The 27198-nt window shown below is 47.9% G+C and overlaps 1 protein-coding gene across 1 annotated transcript; it reads right to left on the reverse strand.

The window, feature by feature from the left end:
• Positions 1-5677: 5677 nt before the first annotated feature.
• Positions 5678-27198, reverse strand: LOC121455371 (anthrax toxin receptor-like). Its single transcript, XM_041663034.1, has 18 exons — positions 26951-27198; positions 20618-20689; positions 20122-20193; positions 18338-18419; positions 18214-18247; positions 17091-17170; positions 16941-17009; positions 16616-16693; positions 16463-16523; positions 14382-14486; positions 13103-13172; positions 12505-12586; positions 11050-11184; positions 10882-10986; positions 10368-10406; positions 9311-9424; positions 6962-7039; positions 5678-5722 (listed from the first exon to the last, which is right to left on the reverse strand). The coding sequence occupies exons 1-18, from the start codon at positions 27196-27198 to the stop codon at positions 5678-5680; spliced, it is 1569 nt and encodes a 522-aa protein (XP_041518968.1).

The raw sequence follows: 27198 nt of genomic DNA on the forward strand, positions 1-27198 counted from the left end.
GGCCACCCTTTCTAATCCTTCTAATACTTTCAAATACGTTCTCTGGTGACCAAGCATTCAAATGCATGAGCCCATGAGAGCCATTCTTGTCTAAATTACCACAGGGATGTTTTCACAGCAATTCTTTTTGTTAACAGAGAGGAGAATAGAAATTAAGCACCTGACCAGAACTCCAAGCACCCACACTGGCAATCATCAAGGTCAGAGAAACACACTTGAGAAGCCGTTAAGCTCAAAACGTGGATTACCCAGGAGATACTGACTGTCAAATAGTCACTAGTGCTCGTGGACATCAGGTTGGAAGGTCTCTGGGTGCCTTGGAAAACAATGTACATATTTACACTTAGGTGTCCACCTGCACTGTTACTTGGGAGTAAGCACAAAGCAAAGATATCTTCAGAGGTGCAAAGCCACCACCAATGTTGGTTAAAAAAAAAAAAGCTATGCAGTGCAAAGAGGCTAAAAGCATGCAAAGCTAAGTGAATGATATATTAGCATCAGTTGGAAAGTTCTTTGAAGAGGAAGGAGTAGAGGAAACAGAGGACTAGGGAAGAAGATGCAGAGTACTGACTGCAAGGAAGTTGTAACCAGGGCAGATAGGGCATCTGAAGTTTTTAACATGTGCTAACTTCCAGACCGCTGGGCCCAGCTATTGGCTAGAAGCAGCCTGGGAGGTGGTCTGTTTGATGGGGTTGTGTCGTAGAGTAAGAGAATGGGGTAGATTCTAGTAATACTCCCCTCCAGTTACACACACACACACACACACACACACACACACACACGGGGTAGAGATCTGAAGGGTGACATTAAATGACACACACAGAAGGGAAAACCAAATGGTGACATTGAATGGCACACTCAGAAGGGCAGGTAAAACTCATTTTGTCAAGCTGCATACATTTAGAAGAGACATACCTAAGGACAAGCAAAACAGAAACAAGAAGAGGTCATAAATAGGACAGGGATGGTGAGCAGACCAAAAGAAATAGTCTTCAGTGTTGGAAACTTAAAGAGAACCAGTTCCTAATGAGAGTGATTTATTAACCAAGAAAACAACAAACTTTCTAAATGTGCATGCATCTATAAAGAAAGCAAATTATATCTAAAAAGGGGCGTTTTCTCAAATTCCCCGTTACACTGAATGTCAATACACTAGAACACGTACCAAAATTTAGAAGATGTAAACAGTAAGACAATTAATTACTGCATTCTATTCAATGAGGCTCCCCCGAATCATGTGTTAAGATAAATTCTCCCCAAAAAAATAAACTTAAAAGAAATAGTGCAAGTCAGGTTCTCTGATTACAATGAAATTAGTGTGGAAAGTGATGGCAAACAGAATGTTAAACACATACACAAAACTGAAAGCTTTAATCAATACATATAATTCTGTGTCTTAGGAGAAATCACTCAAAACAATGCACACAAAATTTTTAAATATTCTATGAAAGAAGAAATGGGGTTTGTAACCCAAAAAGTTTATATTAACCAAAAAGGGGAGAAATAAATGAAGTAGAAATCTAACCAAATGTATTAGAAAATGAATAGCAAAACAAATCTCAAGGAACTGAAAAGAAATGATTTTAAAAAGGAACATATATGTTAAATAAATAACAAAAGTTCTTAGATCTTAGAGCCTGTGCTCCAGAGTTTGTATCATTGCAAAGGTCCAGGGCAGAACTGACACCAACAGACACGGCAGAAGTCATGTCAGGTCACCAAGACCACCATTTTGTCCTGGACAAGCAAATGCCTGCCCAGACCAGTCTCCAAGTGACTCTGGTAAAGTAACAGCTGCTCTCCTTGTCACTGTATTGTCACAGAAGCTCAGGGACTCCTGTTTCTATGGAAGAACAGGCAAGGCCATTGTGGTCAGACCCCATATCACAGCCCTCTGTGACCGACTTACTTCCTGAAGGCAAGGAGCCCACTCGAGGGCTTCTGAGCACTCTACCAATATCTTGGCCCCATCTGGGTCTTTGATACTGCTCAGCCCATTGGCTACCAGAGATTTCCTTCTCAGCCATCTGGGCAAGTCACCAGGGCCTATGTGGAGACTATAGCTACTACTGTGGCTTCTCTCTGACACTCAGAGCCCCTTGCCTTTGCAATGTGGAATTTCCCTCTGTATGCTATGATTACCATTGATTAATAAAGAAATGCTTTGAGCCTATGGCAGGGCAGAACAGAACTAGGTGGAGAAAGCTAGGCTGTATGCTGGGAGAAAGAAAGGCAGAGTCAGAGAGACACCATGGAGCTGCAGGAGACAGACGTTGGTCAGATCTTTAGCAGGTAAGCCACAGCCACGTGGCCATACACAAATTAATAGAATTGGGTTAAATTAAGATGTAAGAGTTAGCCAATAAGAAGCTAGAGTTAAGGGGCCAAGCAGTGATTTAATAAGTACAGTTTTTGTGTGGTTATTTCGAGTCTGAGCTGCCAAGCAGCCAGGAACGAACTAGCTGCCTTCCTACAACATCTTGTTTTCTGCATTTGATTGTTTCCTGTCCTACAAGGAATCTAATCTGTCTAAAAGTAGAGCTGGGTAGACTGTACTGACCCTCAGGCCCTTCCTAGCTGTCAAAGGAGGGCAAGGGGACTGGATTTGAAAGAGCGGCCTGGATTCCTTCCTTCCTGAGCAAGCTGAAGCACGGCAGAAGTGCAGCCAATAGAAGGTTCCGGCAGTCCTGGCTAGCTGAGTGCTTTTTTCCTTGTGTCTGCATCCTCTCAACACCCCAGGTGGTTGGTGTCCTAGGTGTGGTGCTCGCAGGATGTCCAAGGCATCCTGGGTGTTGATGACAAGATGGAAGTTTTCTTCTGGTCTGGGTTCCTTCTGCCATCATCTCTCTCATATCTCCTTCTTCTTGGAAATCATGGTCCTAGTCTTCAGCTCCCAAGCCAGGCCAGCAATCTTCCCTCTGAAAGAGAATCCCACCCTCAGCCTAGCTCAGTAACAACAAACAGATCATTGGTGGCTAAGCCAGCACAGATGGGGAGGTGGAGGGTGAGCTTTTGGAAATGACAGTCACTTCCAGAGAGTGCCTGTGGGGCCAAAGAAAATACTCAATGGTCGCCCTGTTACCTGTGTCTTACCTTCTCCCATGGAAGCCTGCTGTGAGGGCCAGTGGGGCTAAGCCACACCCTGGGATGAATGGGAGGGCTGTTGACCCAAGGGAAGATGTGAAATATCTTTGAACTACGTACAACTTGCTCCAGGCACCCATTAGGTGATGCACTGCCAGGCAAAGACATTCTAAAGCCAGGAAGTGCACTGCTTAGACAGGGCCATAGGTCTATCTGATGGAGGCAATTCTGTTCCTCAGTTGAGTTTCCGTCTTTCCAGGGGACTCGAGTCTGTGTCGAGTTGATTAAAACACCTAATCAGCACTCTGGAAATGAGTCTGAAAATGGGGCCAACATGAAGTACTTCATCCTCCAAGAGGTTATGCACACAAATGCAAAACCCACAGTATATCAGCTTAAGATCCACAGTGTAGCAACTGCTGGCCTCTTCTGTCAGCTGTCCTCCAGAGAACCCTCTAAAATCTGCTGGACTTATGGTGGGTCATGAGAAAGAGAAGTCTTGGTCCTGAAGTGGCCTTGCCCCCCTCTACATTGTTTCTAGCCTAAAGCTAGAGACCAGGGTCACAGTGATGGGGAACCTCCTTCAGCTAATAACCTTTAAGAGGCTGGACCAGGTTAGGGTGTGACCTTTTGGGTACCCAGAGAAAAGCCTACCCAGGGATCTCTCCTCTCTCTCTCTCTCTCTCTCTCTCTCTCTCTCTCTCTCTCCTGTGTTACACACCTGAGGTTGGACTTCCCATTCCTATTCCATGAGTTTGCCCCTTACAATAAAGAAATATAATTGGAACAAACTTGGAATTCTTTGATTCATCACAGAATCCAGCAGATGAGAAATTCAAATGCTTTCCTTTATAAAAATTGAAGGAAGGGGACTAAACTTAGTCTTTGTAACTCAAAAATTGGGAGAAAGGGAGTTTTACAGAAATGTTTTCCTTTTGGGACAGATACAGTTGTCAGAAATAACAGTGCCTTGTCTAGTCATATGATCCCTGTCCCAGCAGGTGCACATATCTCAAGAAATAGAGCATCTCCCTGGGCAACGGATTTGTTAATGAGTAACAAGTTACAATCTATTATTTCTTTTATTAAACTCCTAGCCTGATACCTAGGATACAGCAGCAAAGATATCTCAGTCTTGGCTCTGTGGCATCTGAGAGGTAGAGTACATTGACATCCGGGCTCTAGGAACCCAGGAAGGAGGGGTGACCGATGGCAACCTGGACGGAAACCTGGAGCCGCTGACTGGGAACTGGTGGCACTGGGAGCAGGAAGCTAGAGGCAGACACTCTTGGCTTGGTGGCAGGCTGACCCTGGGACTGCAGGAGTCCTGAGCACAAAGGGCCCTGGGGAGGGCAAAGTTGGTACACTGGCCCTGCAGGAGAGAGGAGAGACAGAAGGCTGAGATATCACAGCAAACAGGCCCTAAAGCTGCAGTAGCTTGGTTACTGGGTAGCGCGGGAAGCACCACCAAAACCACAGGGTAAGCTTGGGTGACCCCTCTTCTCCCCTGGGTCCTACTCTCCCACCTGCACTCCCCTTCCACATCTGCTGCAGGTAGCAGGAGTCTGAACGGTGTGAAGACAGAGAGGTCCACAGGCTCTGACCTTGAAAAACTTTGCCCTTTGTGTCTTACCTAGTAGAAGGATTTCTGGGAACGCAATTAAGGATTTGGGGGTGGTGAGTGGGGCTAGAGATGTGAGAGGATCTTATGCAAACCTCAGCAGGAGACAGTGCCAGCATGAGATGGCGGGTGTGGGGGGGTGGGAGGGGAGAGGAGGGCTCCTGAGGCTATGGAAGGTAAGGCCTTAGCTCCAGGGGTCAGTCAGGACAAGGAAATGGACGCTCCCACCACCTCAGCAAGCAAGGGTTCCTGGATACAACTTGGTTTTAGCTCACTGAAGTCGTTCCGCACTTGAGTGTGCAATGTCTATGACAAGTGCAGGGGTCACACGAGCTCAGGGACAAGCAATAGGGGTGAGTTCGGAGGATGTTAACAGGTAATTTGTAGCATAGCCATTCAAAGGGAAGGACCCCGTTTTCTCACACAGTAGGTGCAAGGAAGCCAGATGGGGGATGAACAGGAGGTCCTCAATACACAGCCTCTCAGCCCAGAGGTCTCTATCTTGTTCTATTGCCACCGCCACTGTGCACAGACCTAGAATTCCCCACCCCCAACCGCAGACACACACACCAGCCTGGAAGCCCTGAGCCACACAGACTGGATTAACTCCACATTTGCCTCTATGTCCCTCTGCCAGCATCTTGTGCCCAGATAACTGCCTGGAGGTCTTTATTAGGCTTTTTACAAAAGTCTTCCATGTTGCTCACTCCAAGTCAGAGCAGAGGGGTCGCTTCTAAGTCCTTCTCTGCTCTGCTGTCTGTGTAACTCAGCTCTTCAGCGGGTTGTCAAAGAACCCTATGTCATGCACCTTCTTCGCAACAGCAAACAGACTTTGCTAAAGGATGCAGGGTGCTCAGCTGGGCAGTGACATGTCCCAAGATGACTAAGGGAGTGAGCTCCAGCAAATGGAAAGCAGACAGGAATTGTGGGGTAGCGTTTCTCAAGAAGCTCCATTTGCACACTTCCTCCCTCCTACTCCTTGGGGTACTGTTGCATGTATCGGAGCACGAGCAGACTCTTTGTAAGGGTGGGAAAAAAAATCATGAGTCTGGCTGACCAAAGAACTGTCAAGGCCTGCGTGCGGAATGCGTGACTGCAGATGTAAGATGAGGCCATTTGGATAAAACTTCTTGGTGGCACTAAGCTTTCTCAAGTCAGTGTCTTCCAAAACGAAGCTTGTCTCACAATTCCTTTCTCTTTGTACTTTTTTGGTTTGCTTTGGTTTGGCTTTTCAAGACAGGGTTTCTCTGCATAGCCTTGGCTGTCTTGGAACTGGTTCTATAGTCCAAGCTGAGCTCAGATTCACAGAGATCCGCCTGCCTCTGCCTCCTGAGTGCTAGGATTAAAGGTGTGTGCCACCACCTTACTTTCTTTGGTGCTTTTAATATATTTTATAACACAGCTTAGAGACCTTATACATACACCCGCAGGCCCCTCTATTCACTTCCTCAGACCTTGTACCCTGCCACACGTCACATTCCTAGCTCCAGAGCAGCTACAGACCTTGGACTGGAGAAAGCAAAGGGCCCTCTTTTTTTCTAGGCTCAAGACAGGATTCACACGCCACTCTTCCAACCACAATTAATGTCGGGGATGCAGACAATAAATTGGGCAGCCAGAGCCCAGGAAGGACCATTAGGATGAGCCCAGACTAAAAGCCACCCTGGAAGAGTGACCTTAGTCACATCCCCTGCACCCACATAAAAGCTGGGCATAGTCATGTATGTTCTTAACCCCAATACTGGGCAAGGCATAAGCAGATTCCATGCGACCACTGGCAAAGCAGTATAGTAGAACCAGCAAGTTATAGGTTTCATAGGAGACCCTGTCTCAGAAATAAAGGGGAGAACAATAGAGGAAGACATGCATTGTTGACTTCTGGCCTCCATTCGCTCACATACACAGGAAAGAATACATGCTTATACATGTGTATGCTCTCTCTCTCTCTCTCTCTCTCTCTCTCTCTCTCTCTCACACACACACACACACATACACACACACAAAAGACCTTTACTACTTGCTCAATTGGGTCACTATTGTTTAGACAGCACTGTCAATCATGGCCAAAGTGACCAGTCATTGACTACATGGACGCTCTAAAAGGCTCTTGAGTATCAGGTCTCATGTCTTGCAAATTCTTCCTCTGCTCATGCTGGGACATGGTTCTGAGCCACCATCTGAGTCCCAGAAAGCCACCATCACAGGCAACAGAAGTTGTCATTCTGCCCCTTTGTAGTAGCCTTGAGTCCCACTTACCTGGTCACCAGGATGAGGCCACATCAATGGCAACTGGTGACAGCTTAGGGGGTTGAAGTTGCAATCGGTCACGTTGCCCTGAAAAATGGATACATATAGTCATGAGGAAGACTCAGGGCATGGACTCTGCCCCAGAAGGCACAAGGATCCTTGTTCTGTGCTCAAGGAATTCGGAGGAGCCAAAATGTGCTCCTGGAGAGAGGAGCCTACAACCTTGAGTGCCTGGAATCGCCACTGTAGGACACAGTTTAAGAGCCTGGGATGAGACGAAGTAGTGTTTCTGTAGGAAGAGAAGCCAGCAGCTGATTTAGGAGAAGTTTAGAGGCTGGAGGGGTGTGTAGTGGGGCAAGCAGAGGCCTTTAGGAGAGCCTGGATGTGGGCACAGACCTGGAAAGGGGACACATGGAAGAGGCAGGTAAACAGCCTATGTCTTGTGCAGAGGCAAGCAACATAGACCAAAGCAAACGCATAGAGGGTAGAAGAGCCTTAGCTCTAGGGGTTGAGAACCCCACAGCCTCAGTTCTAAAGTTCACAGTCTGGTGCCGTGGGCTGGGCCAGGTACTCTATGCCAGGTTAGACCTATGGCCAGTAGCCTATTTCTCTAGAAAACTTGTGTTGGTTTCTTTTCATGCCAGAGGGAGGAGGTAGGCAGAACTGGGCTTCAGCTAGTCTGGGAGGCTACAGAGGAACTAAAAGCTTCCAGAAGCAAGCAGGGACCATCTCAGAGGCAGGGCCAAGGAGGAAGAGGACTATCCAGGAAGAAATTAGAAAAAAGAGCCCAGGCTGCTTTCTCCTTCAGATGGAGTCCTCATAGATGAAAGCAGGCTTGGACTGTCTGCCCACCAGGGGTCAACTCTAGGGAGGATTCTTGTGACACCCATTGTAGTAATAGGAACAGCGGGGCTGCGTCCCCAGCACCCCGGCTGCCTGGCTAGCTTATGCCCGAAATAACAACACACAAACTGTATTCATTTAATCACTGCTTGGCCCATTTCTATCTAGCCTCTTCTAGGCTAATTCTCACATATTAATTTAGCCCATTTCTAATCATCTGTGTTGCGCCCCTAGGTGCGCTTACCGGGAAGATTCTAGCCTATGTCCATCCTGGGTCGGAGCTTCATCGCGTGCGTCTGCCTGGGAGCTGGGAGCATGGCGTCTCTCTGAGGCGTCTGCTCCCGAGAGGAGAGCTGTGGAGTCTGAGCTCACTTCCTCTTCCTCCCAGCGTTCTGTTCTGTTTACTCCTCCCACCTATCTTCTAACCAATGAGGGCCAAGCAGTTTCTTTTTATTTAACCAATGACCTTCCTCCATCAACCCATTAGGGTCTCCATGCCAACCTGTAACTCTTTGCCCCATCTTGGCAATAGAACCACTGAGTCAACTCTTTTCTGTGGACCCATAGAACTTGGAGCTAGTTGACCAGGGACACTGGATTTTCCTCAGTTTTCATAGTAGGTGGGTGTGTTTTGGAATTGTTCTTTCTTTTTCTATTGTCCATAGATTTGCAAACCTCCTTGTCATTCAGTTTATCTTGACTGATCCACCTGCATGAGAGGCTCTGTCAGAGCTAAGAAAATGACCCTGAGGACCAGGGCCTGGCCAGATAAGGCAGTAGTGGCCACTGTTCTGTTGTTTCAAGTTTCTTTGGTCCGCCAACCAACTCCCAAATAGTGACATGAAGACTTACTTATTAATTATGAACGCTCAGCCTTCAGCTTGTGTTTGTCTCACTAGCTCTTATAACTTAATCCAACCTGTTTGTATTGATCTACATTTTGCTTTGGGGCTTTTACCTTCCTTTTATTCTGTATGACCTTCTTTCCTGCTTTGTCCATGACTGGGCGGCAGGCCTCTGGCATCTCCCTGGTTTCTCCTTTTCTCCCTGTCTCTGTCAAGTCTAGATTCTTCCTCCTACTTACTACCTCTGCCAGAAAGTCCTGCCTATGCCTCCTGCCTAGCTATTGGCCATTTGGCTTTTTGTTAGCCCCATTAGCTGCCTTAGGCGGGCAGGGTAAACAAACGCAATACATCTTTGCACAGTTCAGCAAGTATTTCATAAGCAAATGCCCCATGTCGCTACATAGTTAAACTAATATTCCACAACATTGGCAAATGCAATACAGCCTTGCATAGCTAAACTGACATCCCACAACAGTCCCAGATCCCGGATGCTGCCAAAGAAGAGGGCAGGTGGTAGAGGAAGGCAGGTGGCCTTGGGACCCTCCTGCATGCTCTTCTCCCTAGGATAAGGTTGTTCTCAGACACATATCAGTTCAGATCCTATTCCCTAGAGATGCACCCTCCCACACTCAGGCAGGAGGGAGTCACAGCCCCCATGGGGTCCTCTCACCTCCGTGTCTCTGCTCACAGTCAGGCCACGACAGGTGCAGCAACAGATGATCACAATGGGGGATGCTGGTGCTGGGGGAGACACTGGAGGAGGGGGCTGTTGCTTCTTTCTGGGCTGATAGAAGAGAGAAAAACCTGTCTGATCCTCGTCTGTGCTTTGCTCCATACTTGGCACTGTGGGGCTACTCTGCTCTTGTTTTGGGGTAGATGGAAGGGTATGTTCCACAAGTTGGGAAGGTCTTCCACTAGAAGGAAAGCAGAGAGCTCCCTCCTCACAGTTTTCAGATATGGAGCTTCATGAAGTAAGAGCAGCCCACTTCTGAGGCCAGCCTGGCTGGTAGAAACCTGGCCTCGTTACTGTATAGTAAGCCAGCACTAGCAGGCAACTGTCCCATCCATCTGTCTCTGGCTTTTGCATGGGCTTCCTCACCCAGGCCACTCTGCAGCCAACACAGTCTCACCAACACAGGGAGCCTGTTCCTATGTCAGCCCAATCACAGGTCCACCAGCCCCAGCCTCTCACTATGACTTCTGATCCTCACCCGACATGAACCACAGATGATCATCCATCTTGTTCCTGTGTTTCCTTGGTGACATCCCTCACAGATCAGGGCCATCTGGGACTCTTTCACTATCCTTATCCCCCAAAGTCCTAGGCTGACCCCAGCCAGCTCCTCTACCCTGCCAGGAGACAGGGATGAAGACAGATCTAATGGAGCAAGAAGGCCTCCAACATGGGGATGGGGACCAGAGCTTGACAGAGAAGCCTGTTCTCAGGAAGCTGCAACCTCAGCATCACACAGAGTCCTTTGAGATCTGATGAAAGTTGAGTCTGTAGAAACAACTGCTCCCACTGAAACAGCTCCCCATGGGGCTGATTGTGTGGCCAAGGCAGGAGGCCCTAAAAGTCTGGGTGATGTCACCATGAGTCCCATCCTAGACCCTTTTAGATCCTCCGTCCTTCTTTCTTCCTGAGTACGGACAGGTCTTCCGATACCTCTTTTGAAGGTCATTGTTCTTCCACCCATGACAGAGACAGCATCCAAAGCATGACTTACCTGTGGTTGGGGCTTAGGTGGGGGTGGCTCCTCGACAGGCTGGAGGGTAAAACAGACAAAAAAGAAGCTAGTATATGTAGAATGGGCTCTGCCTTAGCTCTGCAGACTGGGGCGTCTGATGCCGCTGGGATGTGTCACAAATCCTGGAATCTGCGTGGGTGTCCATGCCTGGGCCGTTGTGCACAGCAGGCCCCACCTGATCTACTAGAGCCCCGGCTCTTCTCTGCAGGAAGGGAAGTGATGAGCCGGGTCAAGGTGCTGATGCTGGTGAAACCCAGCAATTGAAATACTGCATCCTTGCCCTAGCCCCACCTGCATCAGCATCTATAGTCCCAGTGTCTTGCAGAATCCCCTGACCTCCAGGCTGACATCTACTGCCTGCACCTCTAAATAGAAATGGGACCTGACAGTTCTGCCTCTGTCATCCCCAGGGTCATGGCGCCACCTTGTGTCTATGCCTCTTGGATGGAGGGCGTGTTCCTGGGCTCCAGACTGAGCAGGTTAGGGAACTCACCGGAAGGCAGCACAGCTGCCATAAACAACCAATCAGCAACAGAGTCAGCAACAGGCCCAGGAGTATTGGGGCAAAAATGAATATATCGCCGCTGGGCTTCAGTTCCTCTGTGACCAGCGGGACGGTGGTGGGACTTTCAGTGGTCGTCAGTGAAGTAGTTGCTGTAACTGTGGTTGTGGTAGGTGTAGTTGTGGTTGCCGGTGCCGTTGTCGTGGTAGATGTTGTCTTGGTGGTAGTGGTACGTGTTGTTTTAGTTGTGGGCCTCCTAGTGGTTGTAGTTGTGGTGGTAAATGGTTCTTTGCCCTGTGAGAGGGAAAGGTCAGATGCCACCACCGCCAGAAGCACATCCCACCAAGACCAAAGGCAATTGTGCAAGGCCCTCATAGGTATCTGCAACTTGGCTTCTTATTCTCTCTTACTCCTGGACTTCTCAGAACTGATAGATAACCAGGAGATCTTATCTCCTGGCTTGGCTTCTCATTCTCTCTCTTACTCCTGGGCTTCTCAGAACTGATAGATAACCAGGAGATCCAATTCTCTGGCCCTGCTCCAAGGCTCTTGCCAAGGTAAGAATGGTTCGGGATCCTTTGTGGTCTGAAGATCATGGCCTTCAGGTGGCTTCAGCTGACAGTGCACTGGGCTATGGGTAACCAAATCTCTAGGAAAGGCTGCAACTCTGGAATGGGCGGGGTTACAAGACTAATATTTCTCTTCCTACCTCATAACTCCACAGCACTCACCTCTTCTCCCTCTTAGCTCCATCTTGTGACCTAAATAGTGCCCACTTTTGTGGGCACTTGGCAAGGTCAGAGTTCACAGTCCTGGTTCAGGTTCAGGTCACAGAACTTCAGGATGGGGACTATTCTCCCAGTTACCTCCTAGAGTGGGTTGTAGCCTGTCCAACCCTACAGAGTCAGGGGCTTGTTAAGGGCAAGCTATAGAAATCACTGGGTGGAGGTGCCTGGACCCTGTGGTTGCCTGACTGAAAGCAGAGAACACGTGGGAGATGTAACAGTAGCTGCTGCTGGGAGCTGAAGACACAGGGGCTTCTCTGCCTCTGCATTTAGGTCTGGGGATGTTAGTGGGCAAGAGCCTAAAGACCAGAAATCTGAATTCACTCTCTCAGCCTATGTGTGGATATGAGGGATGAGCCAGGGAAACCCAGAGATGCCACTCAACTCTGTGGGTTTCTTATAAGCCGAGCGAAACAACCTTTTCCTGGACACACTCTGGTCACACTGCACTGGACTTTGGTGCCACCAAATATGATTGAGGACAGGGGGTCTAAAGTATGTTTGGGGCCACATTAGTGTCCAGGGCTCCCATTCTTTACCACACCCACCCTGACGGCAATAGTGAACATCTGGATTCCTGGACCTGGGACACCCACGTGGAAAGGCCACCTGCCCTAGACATCATGGGCAGGCCCTGGCAGACAGCTTCATACATGCCTCACTGGCCCTTCTGGAAACTGGGCTGGGTCACCTAAGTTGCTTGGGTATACAAGCTGCCCTTGGGGCCTGCCCGGAAGCACCCCCTCTCTGCCCCTCTGACCTAGAGGGTAGATCTGCACCAGCCAGAGGATCTGCACAGATGGGATCACAGCCCGACCCTGGTACTCACACATAGCTTGCTTGCAACGAATGCATTGTTGTTATTCAGGAAGTTCCTTCCATTGTCCAAGCTGAGTAGAATATAGATCACTCTAACACAGAGACAGACACTTAGTAACAGCCTGGTAACAAGGACCTTGAGCTTGACTGAAGAAATAATCCCAGTTCTTCTCATGGGCTATCCTAAATTGCAGACACTCTGAACTGCTGGAGAGTGAACTTGTGGGCAAAGAGAGCTCATTTCCAGAGGAAGTAGGACTGAGCCTCTGCAATGACAGTGAAGAGCTGCATATTAGACCATGAGAGGCAGCTGCATCACAAAGCTAAAGCATTAGGAAGGTGTGCATAGTACCACCAGGCTGGCTTGTCCCAGAAAGATGGTCAGAGAACATGTTCTGGCTGTCAGTTCCATCTTCTCCTGAATCCTGCCCTCAGTAGAGCCTGGGCATTGTGCACCACTCAGCACCACGAGGGACCACCAACAAAGCCAGGTGGGAGGGTACTGGAGCCCACCTGCAGGCAGACAGGTGCTCTGCCACACCTTATATCCCACACTACACTGGTCAATACTGACCACTGACCTCCTCCCTCCAATAAGGGGCACTTACTTTCCTGGTTCATCCACGATTGGTCCAGGACAAGTAACATTAGTCTTGGTTAAATTGATGGCTTTTACATCTAAAAGAAAATGACAAAAGTTGCCAATGAATGTGTCCGTCCACCATTGTTGCAATCTCATCTCTACCTCCTTCAACCCAAAGACATCCTGTAGGCCCCAAGTCTGCCCAGCACCCCAGCACCAAACAGCACTTTGGTGCCTAGTAGAAGCAAGCAGCAAGAACCCCTGCTCCTCAGGGCTCACCCACTGGGGACTGAGATCAACTTTCCCTATCATAAGCTAAGTGCGCATGAGCAAACATATCTCTCTCTCTCTCTCTCTCTCTCTCTCTCTCTCACACACACACACACACACACACACACACACACACACACACACACAGTGGGTGGAAAGAATCTGCTTGCTGCTTGTGAGAGAAAATGTGGCATTTGTCTTTCTGGATCTGGATTATTTTGCTTAACATGATCTTCCATCCATTCTCCTGAAAAATGACATGATCTCATTTTTATTTTTAGCTGAAAAATCCATTGTGCATATATTTATTTAGAATAGTATAAGAATAGTAAATAAGATAAAGGACTTAGATGGGGGAAAGAGGAGAAAGGGAGTTTTTAAGTAAGTAGAGGAGTGGAGGGAAAAAAAACTATGGACAAGGAAGAAGAAAATAGTGTGAGATTAGCAAAAAAAAAGGGGGGGGGTCAAATTTCCCAATAATGAGAAAACCTGAAAACAGAAAAGAAAAAAAAAGAGTGCCACCCAAGGCAAAAATCTATAGGCCACTAAGGAGTTCTGAGAGTGGGAGGGTGAAGACGTCTCCCCAGGGCAGAGCCCTCCATGATTATCCAATGAGGATGGCCCAGCCCTGGAGTCAAGCACAGGCGACAATGGTGGATCCAGCAGATCGTGTCTTTATATGTGTAACAATAACAAAGCAAAGCAGGACAGGCACTGGAGAGGGAATGAGGTCTAGGGAGATAGTAGAAGTTTAAAGAAGTATAGGAAATAACAGAAAATTAGGAATAAATTGAAAGATTATCCCATAACAAGAAGGTATAAGAATTGGATGAATGTAGGGCAAAGAATAAAGAATATAACCTATGTTTTCTGGTATAAAATAGGGTTAAAGGAATACTGGCAAAGTGCCAATGAAGGAGGGGATGTCCCAGGTGTCTCAGTCAGGGCTTCTTTTCGTTTCTACACACTTCCCCTTCCAGCAGGACAGTCAACGAAGGCGGGGAGACTTTACCAAGAGAAGTGACTCCACTTACCTTCGAAACTCTTATCCATGTCGTGGAAAAGGAACCTGCAAATAACCTCCTCTTTACGCACGGCAAAGTCAAAGCCATATCCACGAAGTATGACTGGGTTTGATTCTGTAAGGACAATGTTCACACTGTGAGGAGATCTGGATGCTTCGTTCTTAATCTACCTTTTCAGGGCTCTCCCCTTCCTAAACTGGAATTTCCAGGTGACCTCCAACAAGGGAGAATTTGTCTGTGAACCAGCATTCGTATTGGTTCCCACTTGTTGTCAGACCCTTCCTCACAGTGGAGTAGCTGCTTGTGGACACTGATGCTCACATACAGGAGACAAAGAGTAGGCAGCAGGCTGGCTGTTACCACAAGAGCCAGGCAGAATTCCCTCAGCCCAAGCCTTTGCTCAGCTGCCTCAGGGCCGAGACAGCTGATCCCTGTACCCTTCCTTGCACAGGGTACACTGTGAAGTGCACAGATAGATACCCAATGGTAGCGGACCAAGGATGCGCCTCCCTCTTCACACCCCTGGAACATAGGCTGACTCAAATGGCTCACTCTGCTTTGTTTGGGGTGCAGCATCCTGCCTTGGGCTTCCCTCCAAACAGCAGGCACTCTGTATGTGCCAAGTTCACACAAGATGGCCGACAATTTCTCAGCTCTGTGGTTGAACTGATGTCTGGAGGCACCTATCTTATTGGAGACAACTCATGCTTTCTTCTGGGGTTTGCCTCAGATGCCCAGACAGCAAGGCCAGACACCACGGGACAATCAGAAACATGCAGGAAGTTTGCATGGCTGGGCTTCTTTATCCAGAAGCAGAAGAGAGCCTGTAGGAAAGGCAGCTTCTTCCCTTCCCTTCTCCACACAGCTGTCTCCTCTCTCTTACACAGCATAAGGAAGGACAAGGAGCAGAATAGAGCCAAGTACTAGAATAGAAATACGAGGCTCAGGTTCTGTCTTTAGCACCTACCGTCTTCTAGACCCGTCATCTTTCTTTCTATCCATTGTGTCTAATCTCATCAACAGCCTATGCATGCCATTTCTTTCCATTAGAGGATACACTGTAGCCCCTCTTTGACTTAGGCTGATTGTCACAGAGAGCAGGGCTCAGCCATGATCATAGTCTTGTCTGTCCACGTCTAGAGCCTTGGGGCTCTCTGGGAAGACACAGATGTCAGGATCCACCTGCCTAGACTGAAGGAAGCAGAGCCAGACTTCCTTGTCCTGTCTTCTTTTGCAGGACACAAATGCCAGCTTTGTAGAGACCAAGCCTGGATGTACCATGATCCTGACAAAGAGGGGCAGCCGTCTCCCAAGATTATACCAAGGTGTGACCTCTGTAAACTGACTTTGGGGGTGGGGCAGCTAGAATGGATAGATGCCACCCTGTCCACTCCAGTCCTTGGGGTCAGGCATCTACTATTTCAGTGCTGAGGTGAGCATAGCTATTTTTGTAGACCGTAAGAGTCCCTCATGCTTCTAGTAACATCGTGGATATCCTTTTGTTCCCAATTCTTTCTCTTCACTCCTCAATGTGATCGCCATTTTGTGAGTGTTGAATGCTTAACTTTTCTGGAAGGAACCAAGCTTCTCTGGGTTTACTGGTAGCTACATCTGGGCTTCAATGAGAGTTTTGTGTCCTTTTTCTAGTTTACCAATTACACTTTTGTTATGAGATAAATCAGCAGAAATTATACACATACTGCTATGCCATCATAGCATATACCTTCCAAATGTGCATTCCATTATACCAAATCAAAGTTCCCCCATACATGCTCATCCCCACATACACACATACCGCACCTATCCATACTCCAACACGCATAAAGTCCTTGTACACACAACACATCCACATATACATATCACGAACCGTATGTATAACACAAAAATCTATACATATAGACATACAATAGCAACAGCACAAAACACATGCACACAGAATATATACCCATATAAACCACGTGCACACAAAACTTTACATGCCATCCAGAAACTGCACATACTCATTGCATGCGCATCACCCCCACATCACAAACCTCATGCATTTGCACACAATACATTTGTCTGCCTACAATGGTGCCCTCAGCCCTTACCTCTGATACATATAATGCGTGTATCTGAAGCTTGAAGGGATGGACAGGCCTTGGAAGCTATCTGGAACATAGAGAACAGTAAACAAGGTTAGAAAAGTAAGCTGCAGGAATCCTGCGAGATGGCACGCCTCTGCCTATACCCATTGCACTCACTGGGAAAATGAGGTCATTCAGGTGTTCAGCTTTCTTTTCTGTATATGCATTTTCTGGTTTCCCTGCAATTTCCAGTATCTAAAAAAGAGACGTGACTTGAGCATCCAGTCGTGAATCTTTTGATTCAGTCTTAGCTCAGACACTGGCTCCTGGCCACAGCCTAGATTTTGAAACAGCAAGCTCTCTTCTCACCCTACCTGGGGGAAGAGTCTCAGTCATGTTTGCCACTGCATACTGCTTCAGTGAGCACCTGTTGCCTATACCACCGGGGTTGATGATGACTACCTTTGCAAGGGCTTGCTTTAACTGGGGCTCAAACTGTTACCTGATTTTTGTCAGAGTGGCCCACACCCACACAGTAAACAGGCACTCCCATTTTCCGAGCATCATCAGCCTAAGAGAAAGACAGGAGTTACATATAAGCCACCAACGTATACAGCGTGCAAGAGATGCAGTTGAAGATGGCTGGGCTCACCTCTTCCATAGAAAACTTATAGATGTCATCGCCCAGAGGACTGTTGAGTAAGGAGATGATCATGCTGGGACGCTGGACATCTGCAGGAAAGCAAGTGACTTGGTACTTGAGGTCCCAGCAGAGACCTGCAGAACCGTCAGGGCCCACCTTCCAGGCTATCAAACACAGCACTACCCAACATAGGCCCAGTTCCCTCAATCCCTAAGTTACTTGGCTCAGGAAGCCAGACCCAGAACCCACCAATCAGTGACCCTAGAGTGAGAAGAAACTTTTTTCACTACCTGTTCTACAGATTAGGAGGTAGAAGGGTCAGGAGTAGATTTTGTATGAGCGCTCTATCTGTATGTACACCTTTAAACCAGAAGAGGGCACCAGATCCCATCATGGATGATTATGAATCACCATATGGTTGTTGGGAATTGAACTCAAGACTTCCGAAAGAACAACCAGTGTTCTTAACTACTGAGCCATCTCTCCAGCTCCAAGAAGCAATCTATAGATTGGGAAGCCCATTCTCTACTCAGCCTATCCGTGAGGCTGAGGATGCCCAGTGAGGTGGGAGAAGCTGGTGCTAAGTCTGGGCACAGTCCTAGAGATGTCCTGTGGTAATAGTGGACCTGGTAATCAGGACCATAGGTCAGAAGGAGTTAGGTAACAGACGCCACACTCTCGGCATCCCGCCCCCTGATCCTACCTACTCCAGACAAGTGCTATGGGCTTACAACTCTCTGTCCTGGGTCCTGGCTACGCATTGCCCCTTGTACTGCCTGACACATGGGTGCAAGAGACAGGTCAGGAGAAAAAAGAATTGGAAAAGGAAGATTTGACAGCCAAGGGGACAACAAGCCCTGGTTTCATTCATGGGTCACTGTACCTTACCCTTTTCTGCTCACAGGGCCATCTGTAGGGCAAAGACCTCAGCATGACCGAGACCCACACACCCTTCTCAGATGCATCTCAAATACAGTGCTGTGCTCACAGGGGCCTGAAGCTCAGAGAAGGAGCCACAGAGTCATTCCTAGCACCAGAAAGGCATTAGAAGAGGCCTGGGGGGTTGCACGTGGGCTTTCCAGGGCACCCCAGCTCTGTGGGGACCCACCCAACTAAAGTGCAGCCAGCTCACCTCCTGAGTTGACCTTTCTTATCTGCTTGTTTGCCTGCAAAGAAACAACAACAAAAAAGGGGAGTCATTGTGAGATGGCCCGACGATCCTTAAAGCACAGGTAGCTCCATCCAGCCCTCCACACCTTCCACAGTCCTAGGTAAATGAGTTCATATCCCGCAGGTATGCTATACTTCAGTCTTTCAATGCCCTTAAGGATTTCTTCTCTGGAAAAAAAAAATCAGAAATAAAGGTGACATGAAGACTATGGGTGGTGACAAATATCTTCAAGCTTTCCCTGGGCCTTTCTTTGTGTATGATGCCATGAGTACACAGGCAGTTTAGGACAGGGGTAGGGACCGGAAAAGTTCTCATCCAGTGTCAGAGCCAAGGACTCTCATGGGGACCCACATCCCTGATCAAAACCCTAATGCCAAGGCCATACTCAGGAGCAGACTATTACTCAGTGGGTAGGGCTTCAGGGGGACCATGTCACCCTGCTGAGCTACTGGCCAGCTCCCATCTCCCCTGTTGCAGAGCCCTGACCTGACTTCCTCCCCTCCAGCCTGCTAAAGGCAGCAGCCAGTCTACTTAGATACCCAGCTGTGGACTACACAAGCGCTCAACAGAGAAGCCTAAAGGCTTCCATGGGGGCTTTCCACGAGGTGTCTGTGTTGGTCTCTGGACTAGAAGCAGCACGGCCTGTCAGGTGCTGTTAAAATAGATGGAACACACTGAGGCCGGCAGGGCTGGGTCTAGTGGCTGTTCTGGGACAGGAAATGGTTGGTTGAAGAGAATCCAATGGGACAAGCGACTCACAGTGGACTCTAAGGTGGCTTCCTACTGGGGATAAAGAGATCTTGCCATGAGTCAAGCTCTGAAGAAGACCTTATGGCCTGGCCTAGCCCAGCCTAGTCCAGCCTAGCCCAGCCTAGGCAGTATGAGGGTAACATCCAGGAGGCCCAATGGAGTCAAATCACAACCTGTCAACCTAAGCCCAGCCCCCATCCATCTGCCCAGCTTCTACTGCCTCTCTGGGCTTTCTACACAAATCCTTCCCATAGGTGTTCTCTCTGACACCTCAAACCCATTCAGGTCTCTCCAAGCCTAAGCCACAGGGCACATCATTTTTTTCCCTGGATTCTTGGGACCAGTACCCCTGCTCCTTTTCCCAGATGAAAAGGGGCTGCCATCTTCATAGGTGTGTAACATGTCCTCTTTCACTCATTGAGCCTGGCTTTTCTCCCAGGCCCTGGACAAGGGGTACCTAGACCTCAGCACATCCATAATCCTAAATGTCCATGCCTCTTTATCTCTGTTTCTCTTGCTCTATATGGAGTTCCAGGCCAGGCATCCAAAGCTCTTCCTAACCCTCAACATCCTTTCCCTGGTACTCTGGAGACAAGTGGGTCACCTCCCTCTTGGGTACCTGCTCTGCGTGTCTGCCTGTAGTGTACAGGCATACCATGGACTCGTGATCCCACCCTGGGATTCACCCTTCCCAAAGTGAGTCTCAGCTGCCTTTCCCTGGATCCCAGAACCTTCCCCTGGTTCCCAGCTATCTCTCTGTCCCACTGGAGGATGACCAACAGGCTCTATATAAGCCAGGGTTGTTTAGGGGATCCACGTATCTGTTCCACCCCTCCTCAACCCCATGTGTTGTCATAGCCAGGTCAGAGGAGATTCAAGAGTGTTGGAAGGCAGACAGCAGGAATGAAGAGAACTTCTGAAGGCACAAGGTTATGGGTTCTAGTGAAGTCAGAATTCAAGGGGCCGACAGGCTGGAGTTAGCAGAGAATAACAGGACATAAGCACATGGCAACAGCCACGGTGGACTCCATAGGAGCCCTCGTGGAGGTCTCTGCAAGCCCTCAGTTCCACGGAGGACTGAATCATCGAGCCTGAGCCAGCCTCCACATGAACACGTACCTGTCTCCAGTGATGGGCAGGATGATGTTGCCCTTACAAGAGAAGGTGATGATGGACACTCGCAGATCCTGACTGGGAGGAAGCAGGTATTTATGAGAGGCCACCACCTCGACATGATGATATCAAGATGTCAAGGAAGGTACTCAACAAAATTCTCTTTCCCCTGTTCTCATCACTTGCCCTTTGAGGCCTTAGCAGGCATAGTGAGGCTGAGGAAACTTCGTGAAAGATTCCGAACCCTATGGAAATGTGACCCCTGAAAAAGGGAGGCCGCCAAATCAACCCCCTACTCCATCCCTGGGCTCAAACACGTGCACATTGATATGCCTTACACTCGTGCACTTACACACACTCATGCACACCCACCCATGCTTAACAAGCCAAGACTCCTCCATAAGATCCTCCCTCTTGTGCCTCCCAAATCCAAAAAGTGTGTCCTCTGCCCGACAGGACACGCCCCCTGCATTTCAAAGGAACCTGCACCATCAAGTCGTACTTCGATAACCTCTGCACCATATCCGCCACGAACTTGTAAACATACGGCCAAGAGTCTGACATGCGGTCTGACCTGAGGACAAAGGAGATATCCTTCAGTGGATACAGGGTTCCAGTGGATCAGCCCACTTCCTCCATTCCCAGCCTTCCACAGGCTTCTTAACTAGAGGTCTCTGCACCAACAGTGCCAGCCATACTAGAACAGCCTGAGCGGTAACTTTCTCCAGGGCCAGCAATGGGCAGAGGGTGACTACAGAGCCCCCATCTGGTGGAACAGAAAGGGCCCCATGCTAGAGGCTTATTGGTGTGTCTGGCTGAGCACAGCAAGGTACGGACTGTAGTCTTGAAATCGGGAAGTGTCCTTTGTTTGGAAAAGCCCCTGAGTTCTTGTAGGGAGTCTCTCTGGATTTCCCAGTTACCCTTGGTTTTCTCTTTCCCTTTTCATCACTTAACACAACTGTTGCCAGGAGTCCTTGCTTGCTATAATCCAGGCCCAGAGGATGGCTCAGGCCTGGGCCATATTTTCCTTGTTATACTCTTGAGTTTGAACATCAGGTTTCCCCCAACATATACAGATCCTTTTTCATACCTGTGTGCCACCCACACTCTTTTCTCATGGCATTCCCATTTCCAAACTCCTCCACCTTTCCCAACATTCACAAAAGAGGCATTTTCTCTGGAAGATGGTCCTTAGCTATGGTTAGTGGCCATGAAAGTCTGTTTCAGAAGCTAGTCTTCAATCACCCCACACAACTCAGTCAACCTGGGCTAAGAAGGGCTCCTCCAGTCAACACTGTTAGGAGAGGCAGATGCAGTCTCAGTCACTACTACCATGACATCATAGTTCCCAGTCCTCATGAGAGCTGTGGGAATCTTCCAGTTCTGATACTCAAATCCCTGCTCTGTTCCTACCTCCACCCGCCTTGGTCCCTGGATGGAAAGTAAACAGTTGTGAAGGAAGTGGCCTTTGTAGCCTTCCATAGGATTCACCTTTGATCCACATCCCCCCAAACAAAGGACTCTGTAATCCACAGCTTTGCTGGTCTTCATTTCCATAAAGACACAAAAGGTACTTGAGATGTGGTACTGAGATGTTCAATGGCTGTCTATTCTTTCTGAAATCTGAATAGTGGTGTGGAGCGAATCTGAGGCTGGCATAGCCTCTGGATTCTGTTGGCTTCTGTGTTTTGAATGCTGAGTCAGAAGCACCTACTAACAGAAGCATTCTCACCTCCAGTGACATGTGTGTTCATGAGCATGACCTTCTTGAAGGTTATGTCCATATAACTGTCTCTGAATTAGTCACTTCTCTTGCTGCTGTGACACAATATCAGACAAAAGCAGAAAGAAAGAAAGAAAGAAAGAAAGAAAGAAAGAAAGAAAGAAAGAAAGACTTGCTTTGTGGCTTGAATCTTGAGAATACAGTATAACATAACATCATGGACAAGTAAGAGAAGCAGGATCACCAGGCAGTTAAACCAATGGTATCCATAGTCAAAGAGCAAAGAGAGCCAGGTGGTGGTGGTGCACACCTTTAATCTCAGTACTCAGGAGGCGGAGATGATCTTTATGAGTTCAAAGCTAGCTTGATCTACAGAGAGAGTTCCGGGACAGCCAAGGCTACAAAGAAAGAAAGAAAGAAAGAAAGAAAGAAAGAAAGAAAGAAAGAAAGAAAGAAGAAAGAAAGAGGGAGGAAGGGAAGAGAGGGAGAAGGGAGAAGGAGGAGGAGGAGGAGGAGGAGGAGGAGGAGGAGGAGGAGGAGAAGAAGAAGAAGAAGAAGAAGAAGAAGAAGAAGAAGAAGAAGAAGAAGAAGAAGAGCAACAAGAGAATGATGCAGTGCTCAGCTTGCTATTTCCTTTGGATTCAGTCTGAGACTCCAGCTTATGAAACAGTGTTACCCTCATTTAACATGGATCTTCGCACCTCAGGTAGCCTGACATAGATGTTCTCTAATATCCATGTCCAGAAATGTGTCTCCTAAGCAACCCTAAATCCTGTCAGGTTGATAATGCTAACCATCACATGTCCAACCCTTGTCAACTTGACACCAAGCAAAACCAGCCACCTTTCTTTGTCAGCTCATGGCTATCTCAGAAGACAAAAATGCATTCGGTCTAACTCCAAAAGTCCAGCAGCTCTTTACAGTCCCAGTACTGCTGAGAAGTATAGACACATAATCTTTTCAGACTAAGACAGTGAGCTCCAATAACTCCCAGAAACAAATTACATGTTTCTAATATACACTAGCACAGAGTAAAAATTTACTGTGTCAAATGGAGACACCGCAAGGATCAGACTAAAGCAAAGCCAAAACCAAGCAGGACAAACATCATGTCCAGCGTCTGGTGTCTTGAAATCATCTCCCTTGGGTAGCCCTGGCCCACAAGCTCTGCTGCCTTCAACACAGATGCCTTCAGCTTTTCTCAGCAGATGCCCCTTGGATCTCCATTAAGACTTAGACTTCATCTCCTCAACTTCATGTACTCTGATCCCAGCCACACGTTGTCTGGACCCAATGGCTTCCTAGAACCATGGCACCATGGACCATGAACACTGAAATCTAGCATCTTTGTGTCTACAAACATTTGTGTACTAAACCTTGCTCCTTTAGACCATCTGTCTTTGTGGACTGGCCCCATAGAAACACTTTAGTGGGCGGCTGAACTACTGCAGTGGCATTCCCAATGTAGATGTTCCCCTTCTGGTGAATCTGTATTTTTCAGAAGACCAAGTCTTTGCTAGGTAGCCTTTTTGTCCTTGGGGCATCTTTTCTATTGTTTCAGTGCAGAGAAGGTTTTTCTTTAAAGATGTTTGTTTTCATACCAATTCCAACTGCTTTCACAGCACCCACCTTGTCTTCTGCAACTTGAACTTTCTCCTTTCCCCACAAGTCACATTTGTGTGTGTGTGTGTGTGTGTGTGTGTGTGTGTGTGTGTGTGTGTGTCTTACTCCCTTGTTTGTTATCTTTTATTGGAGACCCGGGACAAGAACAATGGGCAATATTCATGCTATCCTGTATTGAAATTTCTTCCACCAAACAAATTAGTCCTTTACTTAAAAAAAAAAAAAGTCTCATGTATAGTGGTACTTCAATTGTATTTTAACAAATAAAGACTGCCTGAAGATTTGAGAGTAAAACAATCCCACTGGTCAGTCTTACAGACCGGGTTATAGTAACACACACCTTTAATCTCAGTAGCCACAATGCTATGCACCTTTAATACCAGTAACCACACTAGTTGCCACAGAAACTGAGAAGTGCATGCCTTCAATGATGGTGGTGCACACCTTTAATCCCAGCCCTAGAGAGTATTATAAAATTGGAGGAAACAGCTCTCAAAAGATAGTCTCATTCTGAGATTCCAGGAGGCAGGTTCGCTATTTCAGACTTAGGTCGAGGTAAGAGCCAGTGGCTGGCTGTTTTACTTTCCAGATCTTCAGGTTGAACCCCAATTTCTGACCCTGAGCTTTTATTAATCATGTTTCACTCATGTATCCTGGGATGCCCTCAAACTTGTTGTGCAGAATGACCCCAAACTCGTGATCTTCCTGCCTCTATTTCCTAAGTACTATGCACCACCAAGCCTCTTTTATGTGGTTCTGAGCATGGAGCCAAGGGCTTTGTGCATTTTAGTCCAAGTGCTCTGCTGACCAAGCTATCAGTTAAACCCTTTCTCTCACTCACGTTCTCAGAACGTAAGTGTAATGCAAACATATTCTTTCCCAGATCCCAGAGTCCCCATCCCTCTCGGAAACCTTGGGAGCAGATCCATCCCATTCCCACATACATCTTGGCATTCTGGTCTTCCCAACAGCCACTGGAATGACCCATGAAGCTCTGTTTTACAGCACTGTAGGGATTTTCTAGCCAAAAGGTCCAAATTCTTTCACATTTTCTATTGCAAATCAGTTCTAAAAGTCTTAATCACATAGTCCAGTTTATCACAGCAACTATTTCACATCTCAGTAGCTGGAACAAAATTGCCGACAGGAGCAGTTTAGGGGTTCATTTTGCCTCAGATTTCAGGATGTAGTCCATCACGAAGGCAGAAAAGCCATGGGTGCAGAACCAGAGGGCAGCTGGTCATGTAGCAGCAGCCCAGAAGCAGAGAGGAAACCAATGCTAGTTAGCAGCTCGCTTTCTCCTTCTCTATCCACTCTGGGACCCTTGGCATGGTGCAGCCAATTTTTAAAGAAAGTCTTCCCACTCAGCCCAGTTTAGAAATTCCCCCATCAACATTCCCTAAGGTATGTCTCCTGAGTGACGCTTAACTATCACAGTTCCACGCCAAGTAGCGATCACCCTGTTCACATCCTGCTGCTGCCTCTACCCAGCTGAACTCTGTGTGGAGATGATGGGCAAACTCACTGCTAGGTGATACTAATGCGGAACCCACGTTCCTACCGATAAACCCCATGATATCAGCTAAGCTCTACAACAAAGAGAATAAAGCTCTGAAAGGTAGAGCCAGATTTTACAGCATTCTAACCAACTACAGGAGAATCTAGAACTTTCTCCAAATCCCATGTGTTGCTCATTGCTTCCGGGATAGCTAAGCTTTGACTTTAAAAACTGAACACTGCGCTGTGCTCTGGGGGTGTCCCAGACCAATGAGTCCTTTTCCCTAATAGGAGGTGACAGTGTTCTGCTTTTGTCCCTTTGTGAAGAGTCACAAGGACCCAGAGTATCTATCCTTCTCACAAACTCTGGAAGTTTTCAACCTGAGATTATACTAAAGGAGAATCTTGATTCCAGAACTCAAGACAAATTGAGGGTTCAAGGACAGTAGGAAGAAAGACCATATGACATACAGGGGTCTAGAACTTCAGAACACTGCCTCATTTGTGGATTAATGCTGTTCTTTAAATGAAACACTGATGCCCTGGTGTCTGAGAATGCCTTTTGTGATGAAATCTGAGACCTAAACATCATAGTCATGTAAACATGATGGAAGGGAAGGGGTGTGACAGAATCTTTCAGGAAAAGCAAGCTATGAAAAAGCTAAAGACTTTTCCTTTAGCTATGGGTTGATAGAGGAGCTATAAACTTTAAACAGAAACAGAAGGTACTTGGTATAATCCTGCTAGCGCAGACAAGGCCATAATACCAACAGGAAAGATCTAGCCATTCATGTACCCTTTTTAAGGGAGTGGGATCAGAAGTGACGAGTCTGATAGGTGCCTTGAGCTATGATACTCTTTATAAGTTTTGGCATTAAATTTACCCTCATTCTTTTGTGAACCAGCAGGCTGCATTAACAGGCTACATAATTATCTTCCACCACCCCTATTTGTGCTCATAGTCCTTTCCATGCATCATAGAGGGCTCATTCCTTTCCGCACCCCACAGGGATCCTAGAGAAGTAGGTGGGACACATACAACAGGCTAACCGTGAAAGGGCCACTCTGTAGAAGGACTGGCTCCACCAGGGTGTCGGTCCCACAACCCCATAGGGCCCATCCTCATCTGGCCCTGATACCCAAGGAAAACACTGACCTCAGCAGTGCTAGCTATCAAATGGACAGGATGTACCCATTCTTTTCAGAGTCTCTGGGCTGGAGAGAGAAAAGGCTTCTCTTTGAATGGCTAGGAAGGCTCTCTATGTTGCTGGCCTTGCTTAGAAACAAGGAGCTAGGCCCATGTCCTATCACCTACCAGTCTTCAAGGAGAATGACAGAAATGAGAAGATCCAAGCCTGAACTGATGAGCAGAGCCCGGTCTTGTCACCAGAGCTCAGAAAGCAAGGTCTTGTCACCACCAAGGTTTCCTTGCCAACCCAAGAGATCACTCCAAAATAAAAGCCCCAAGCTCCTCTGCAGGCCAGGATGTTTGATGAGGCAAGCCTTCAAGAGAGCCCAGACAGGCCTTCCCCAACCTGGCTCTGGTTGGATGGGCAGAAAATCCAGGCCCAACCTACCAGGAAGTTCAGAGAAGTGAATCCAGGCTAGCTCTCCTAACACTGGCCCACAACCCCTTCCTACCGAGAGCCACGTTGAGGCAAGCAGCACAGGAACTGTCTCTGGCTCTTTGTATAGGAGAAAGTTGATTACTTAGGATAGCTAAGCAAAGGCCACATAGTGCCAGCAATTATCTCCGTAGAGCCCCTGAGTGGGCTCCTAACTGGGCTGAGAAGTCAGCTCCTAACAGTCAGTGGGCTGGAGGACAGTGTAAACCCAGATGGGGACAAGACACTGTAGTCAGAGTCACCAGGAAGCACCATGGTGGCCTCCCTGACCTCAGGAAATAAGTCAGTCACAGAGACTGGGTTCTGACCACCATGGCCCCTAGGGAGGCTGGGCCTTCAGTGTGCCCTGTAAGGAATAGCCACTCACTTATCCAGGACGAAGTATATGTCAGGGGTGGCCTGGCATGGTATCTGCTTCGAACTCCTTCGGTGCCACATATGCCTTTGGTTCTGGGCTTCATGGTGGTGGAAATTTCTGGAGCCCAAGGCCAGGCCAGGGTAGCTTTCCCAGTTAGGGTACTGGGACAGGAAGTTCCCTGTGCTGAGCAGTGATGGAAGCAGCAGCAGCAGGAACAGGAACACAGAGTGAGATCCTTGAGGGCAGCAGGCCAGCAT

This window comes from Microtus oregoni, unplaced genomic scaffold (genome assembly GCF_018167655.1).
Source record: "Microtus oregoni isolate MIOR12 unplaced genomic scaffold, Mior012 000013F_ref0000133, whole genome shotgun sequence".
NCBI lineage: Eukaryota > Metazoa > Chordata > Mammalia > Rodentia > Cricetidae > Microtus > Microtus oregoni.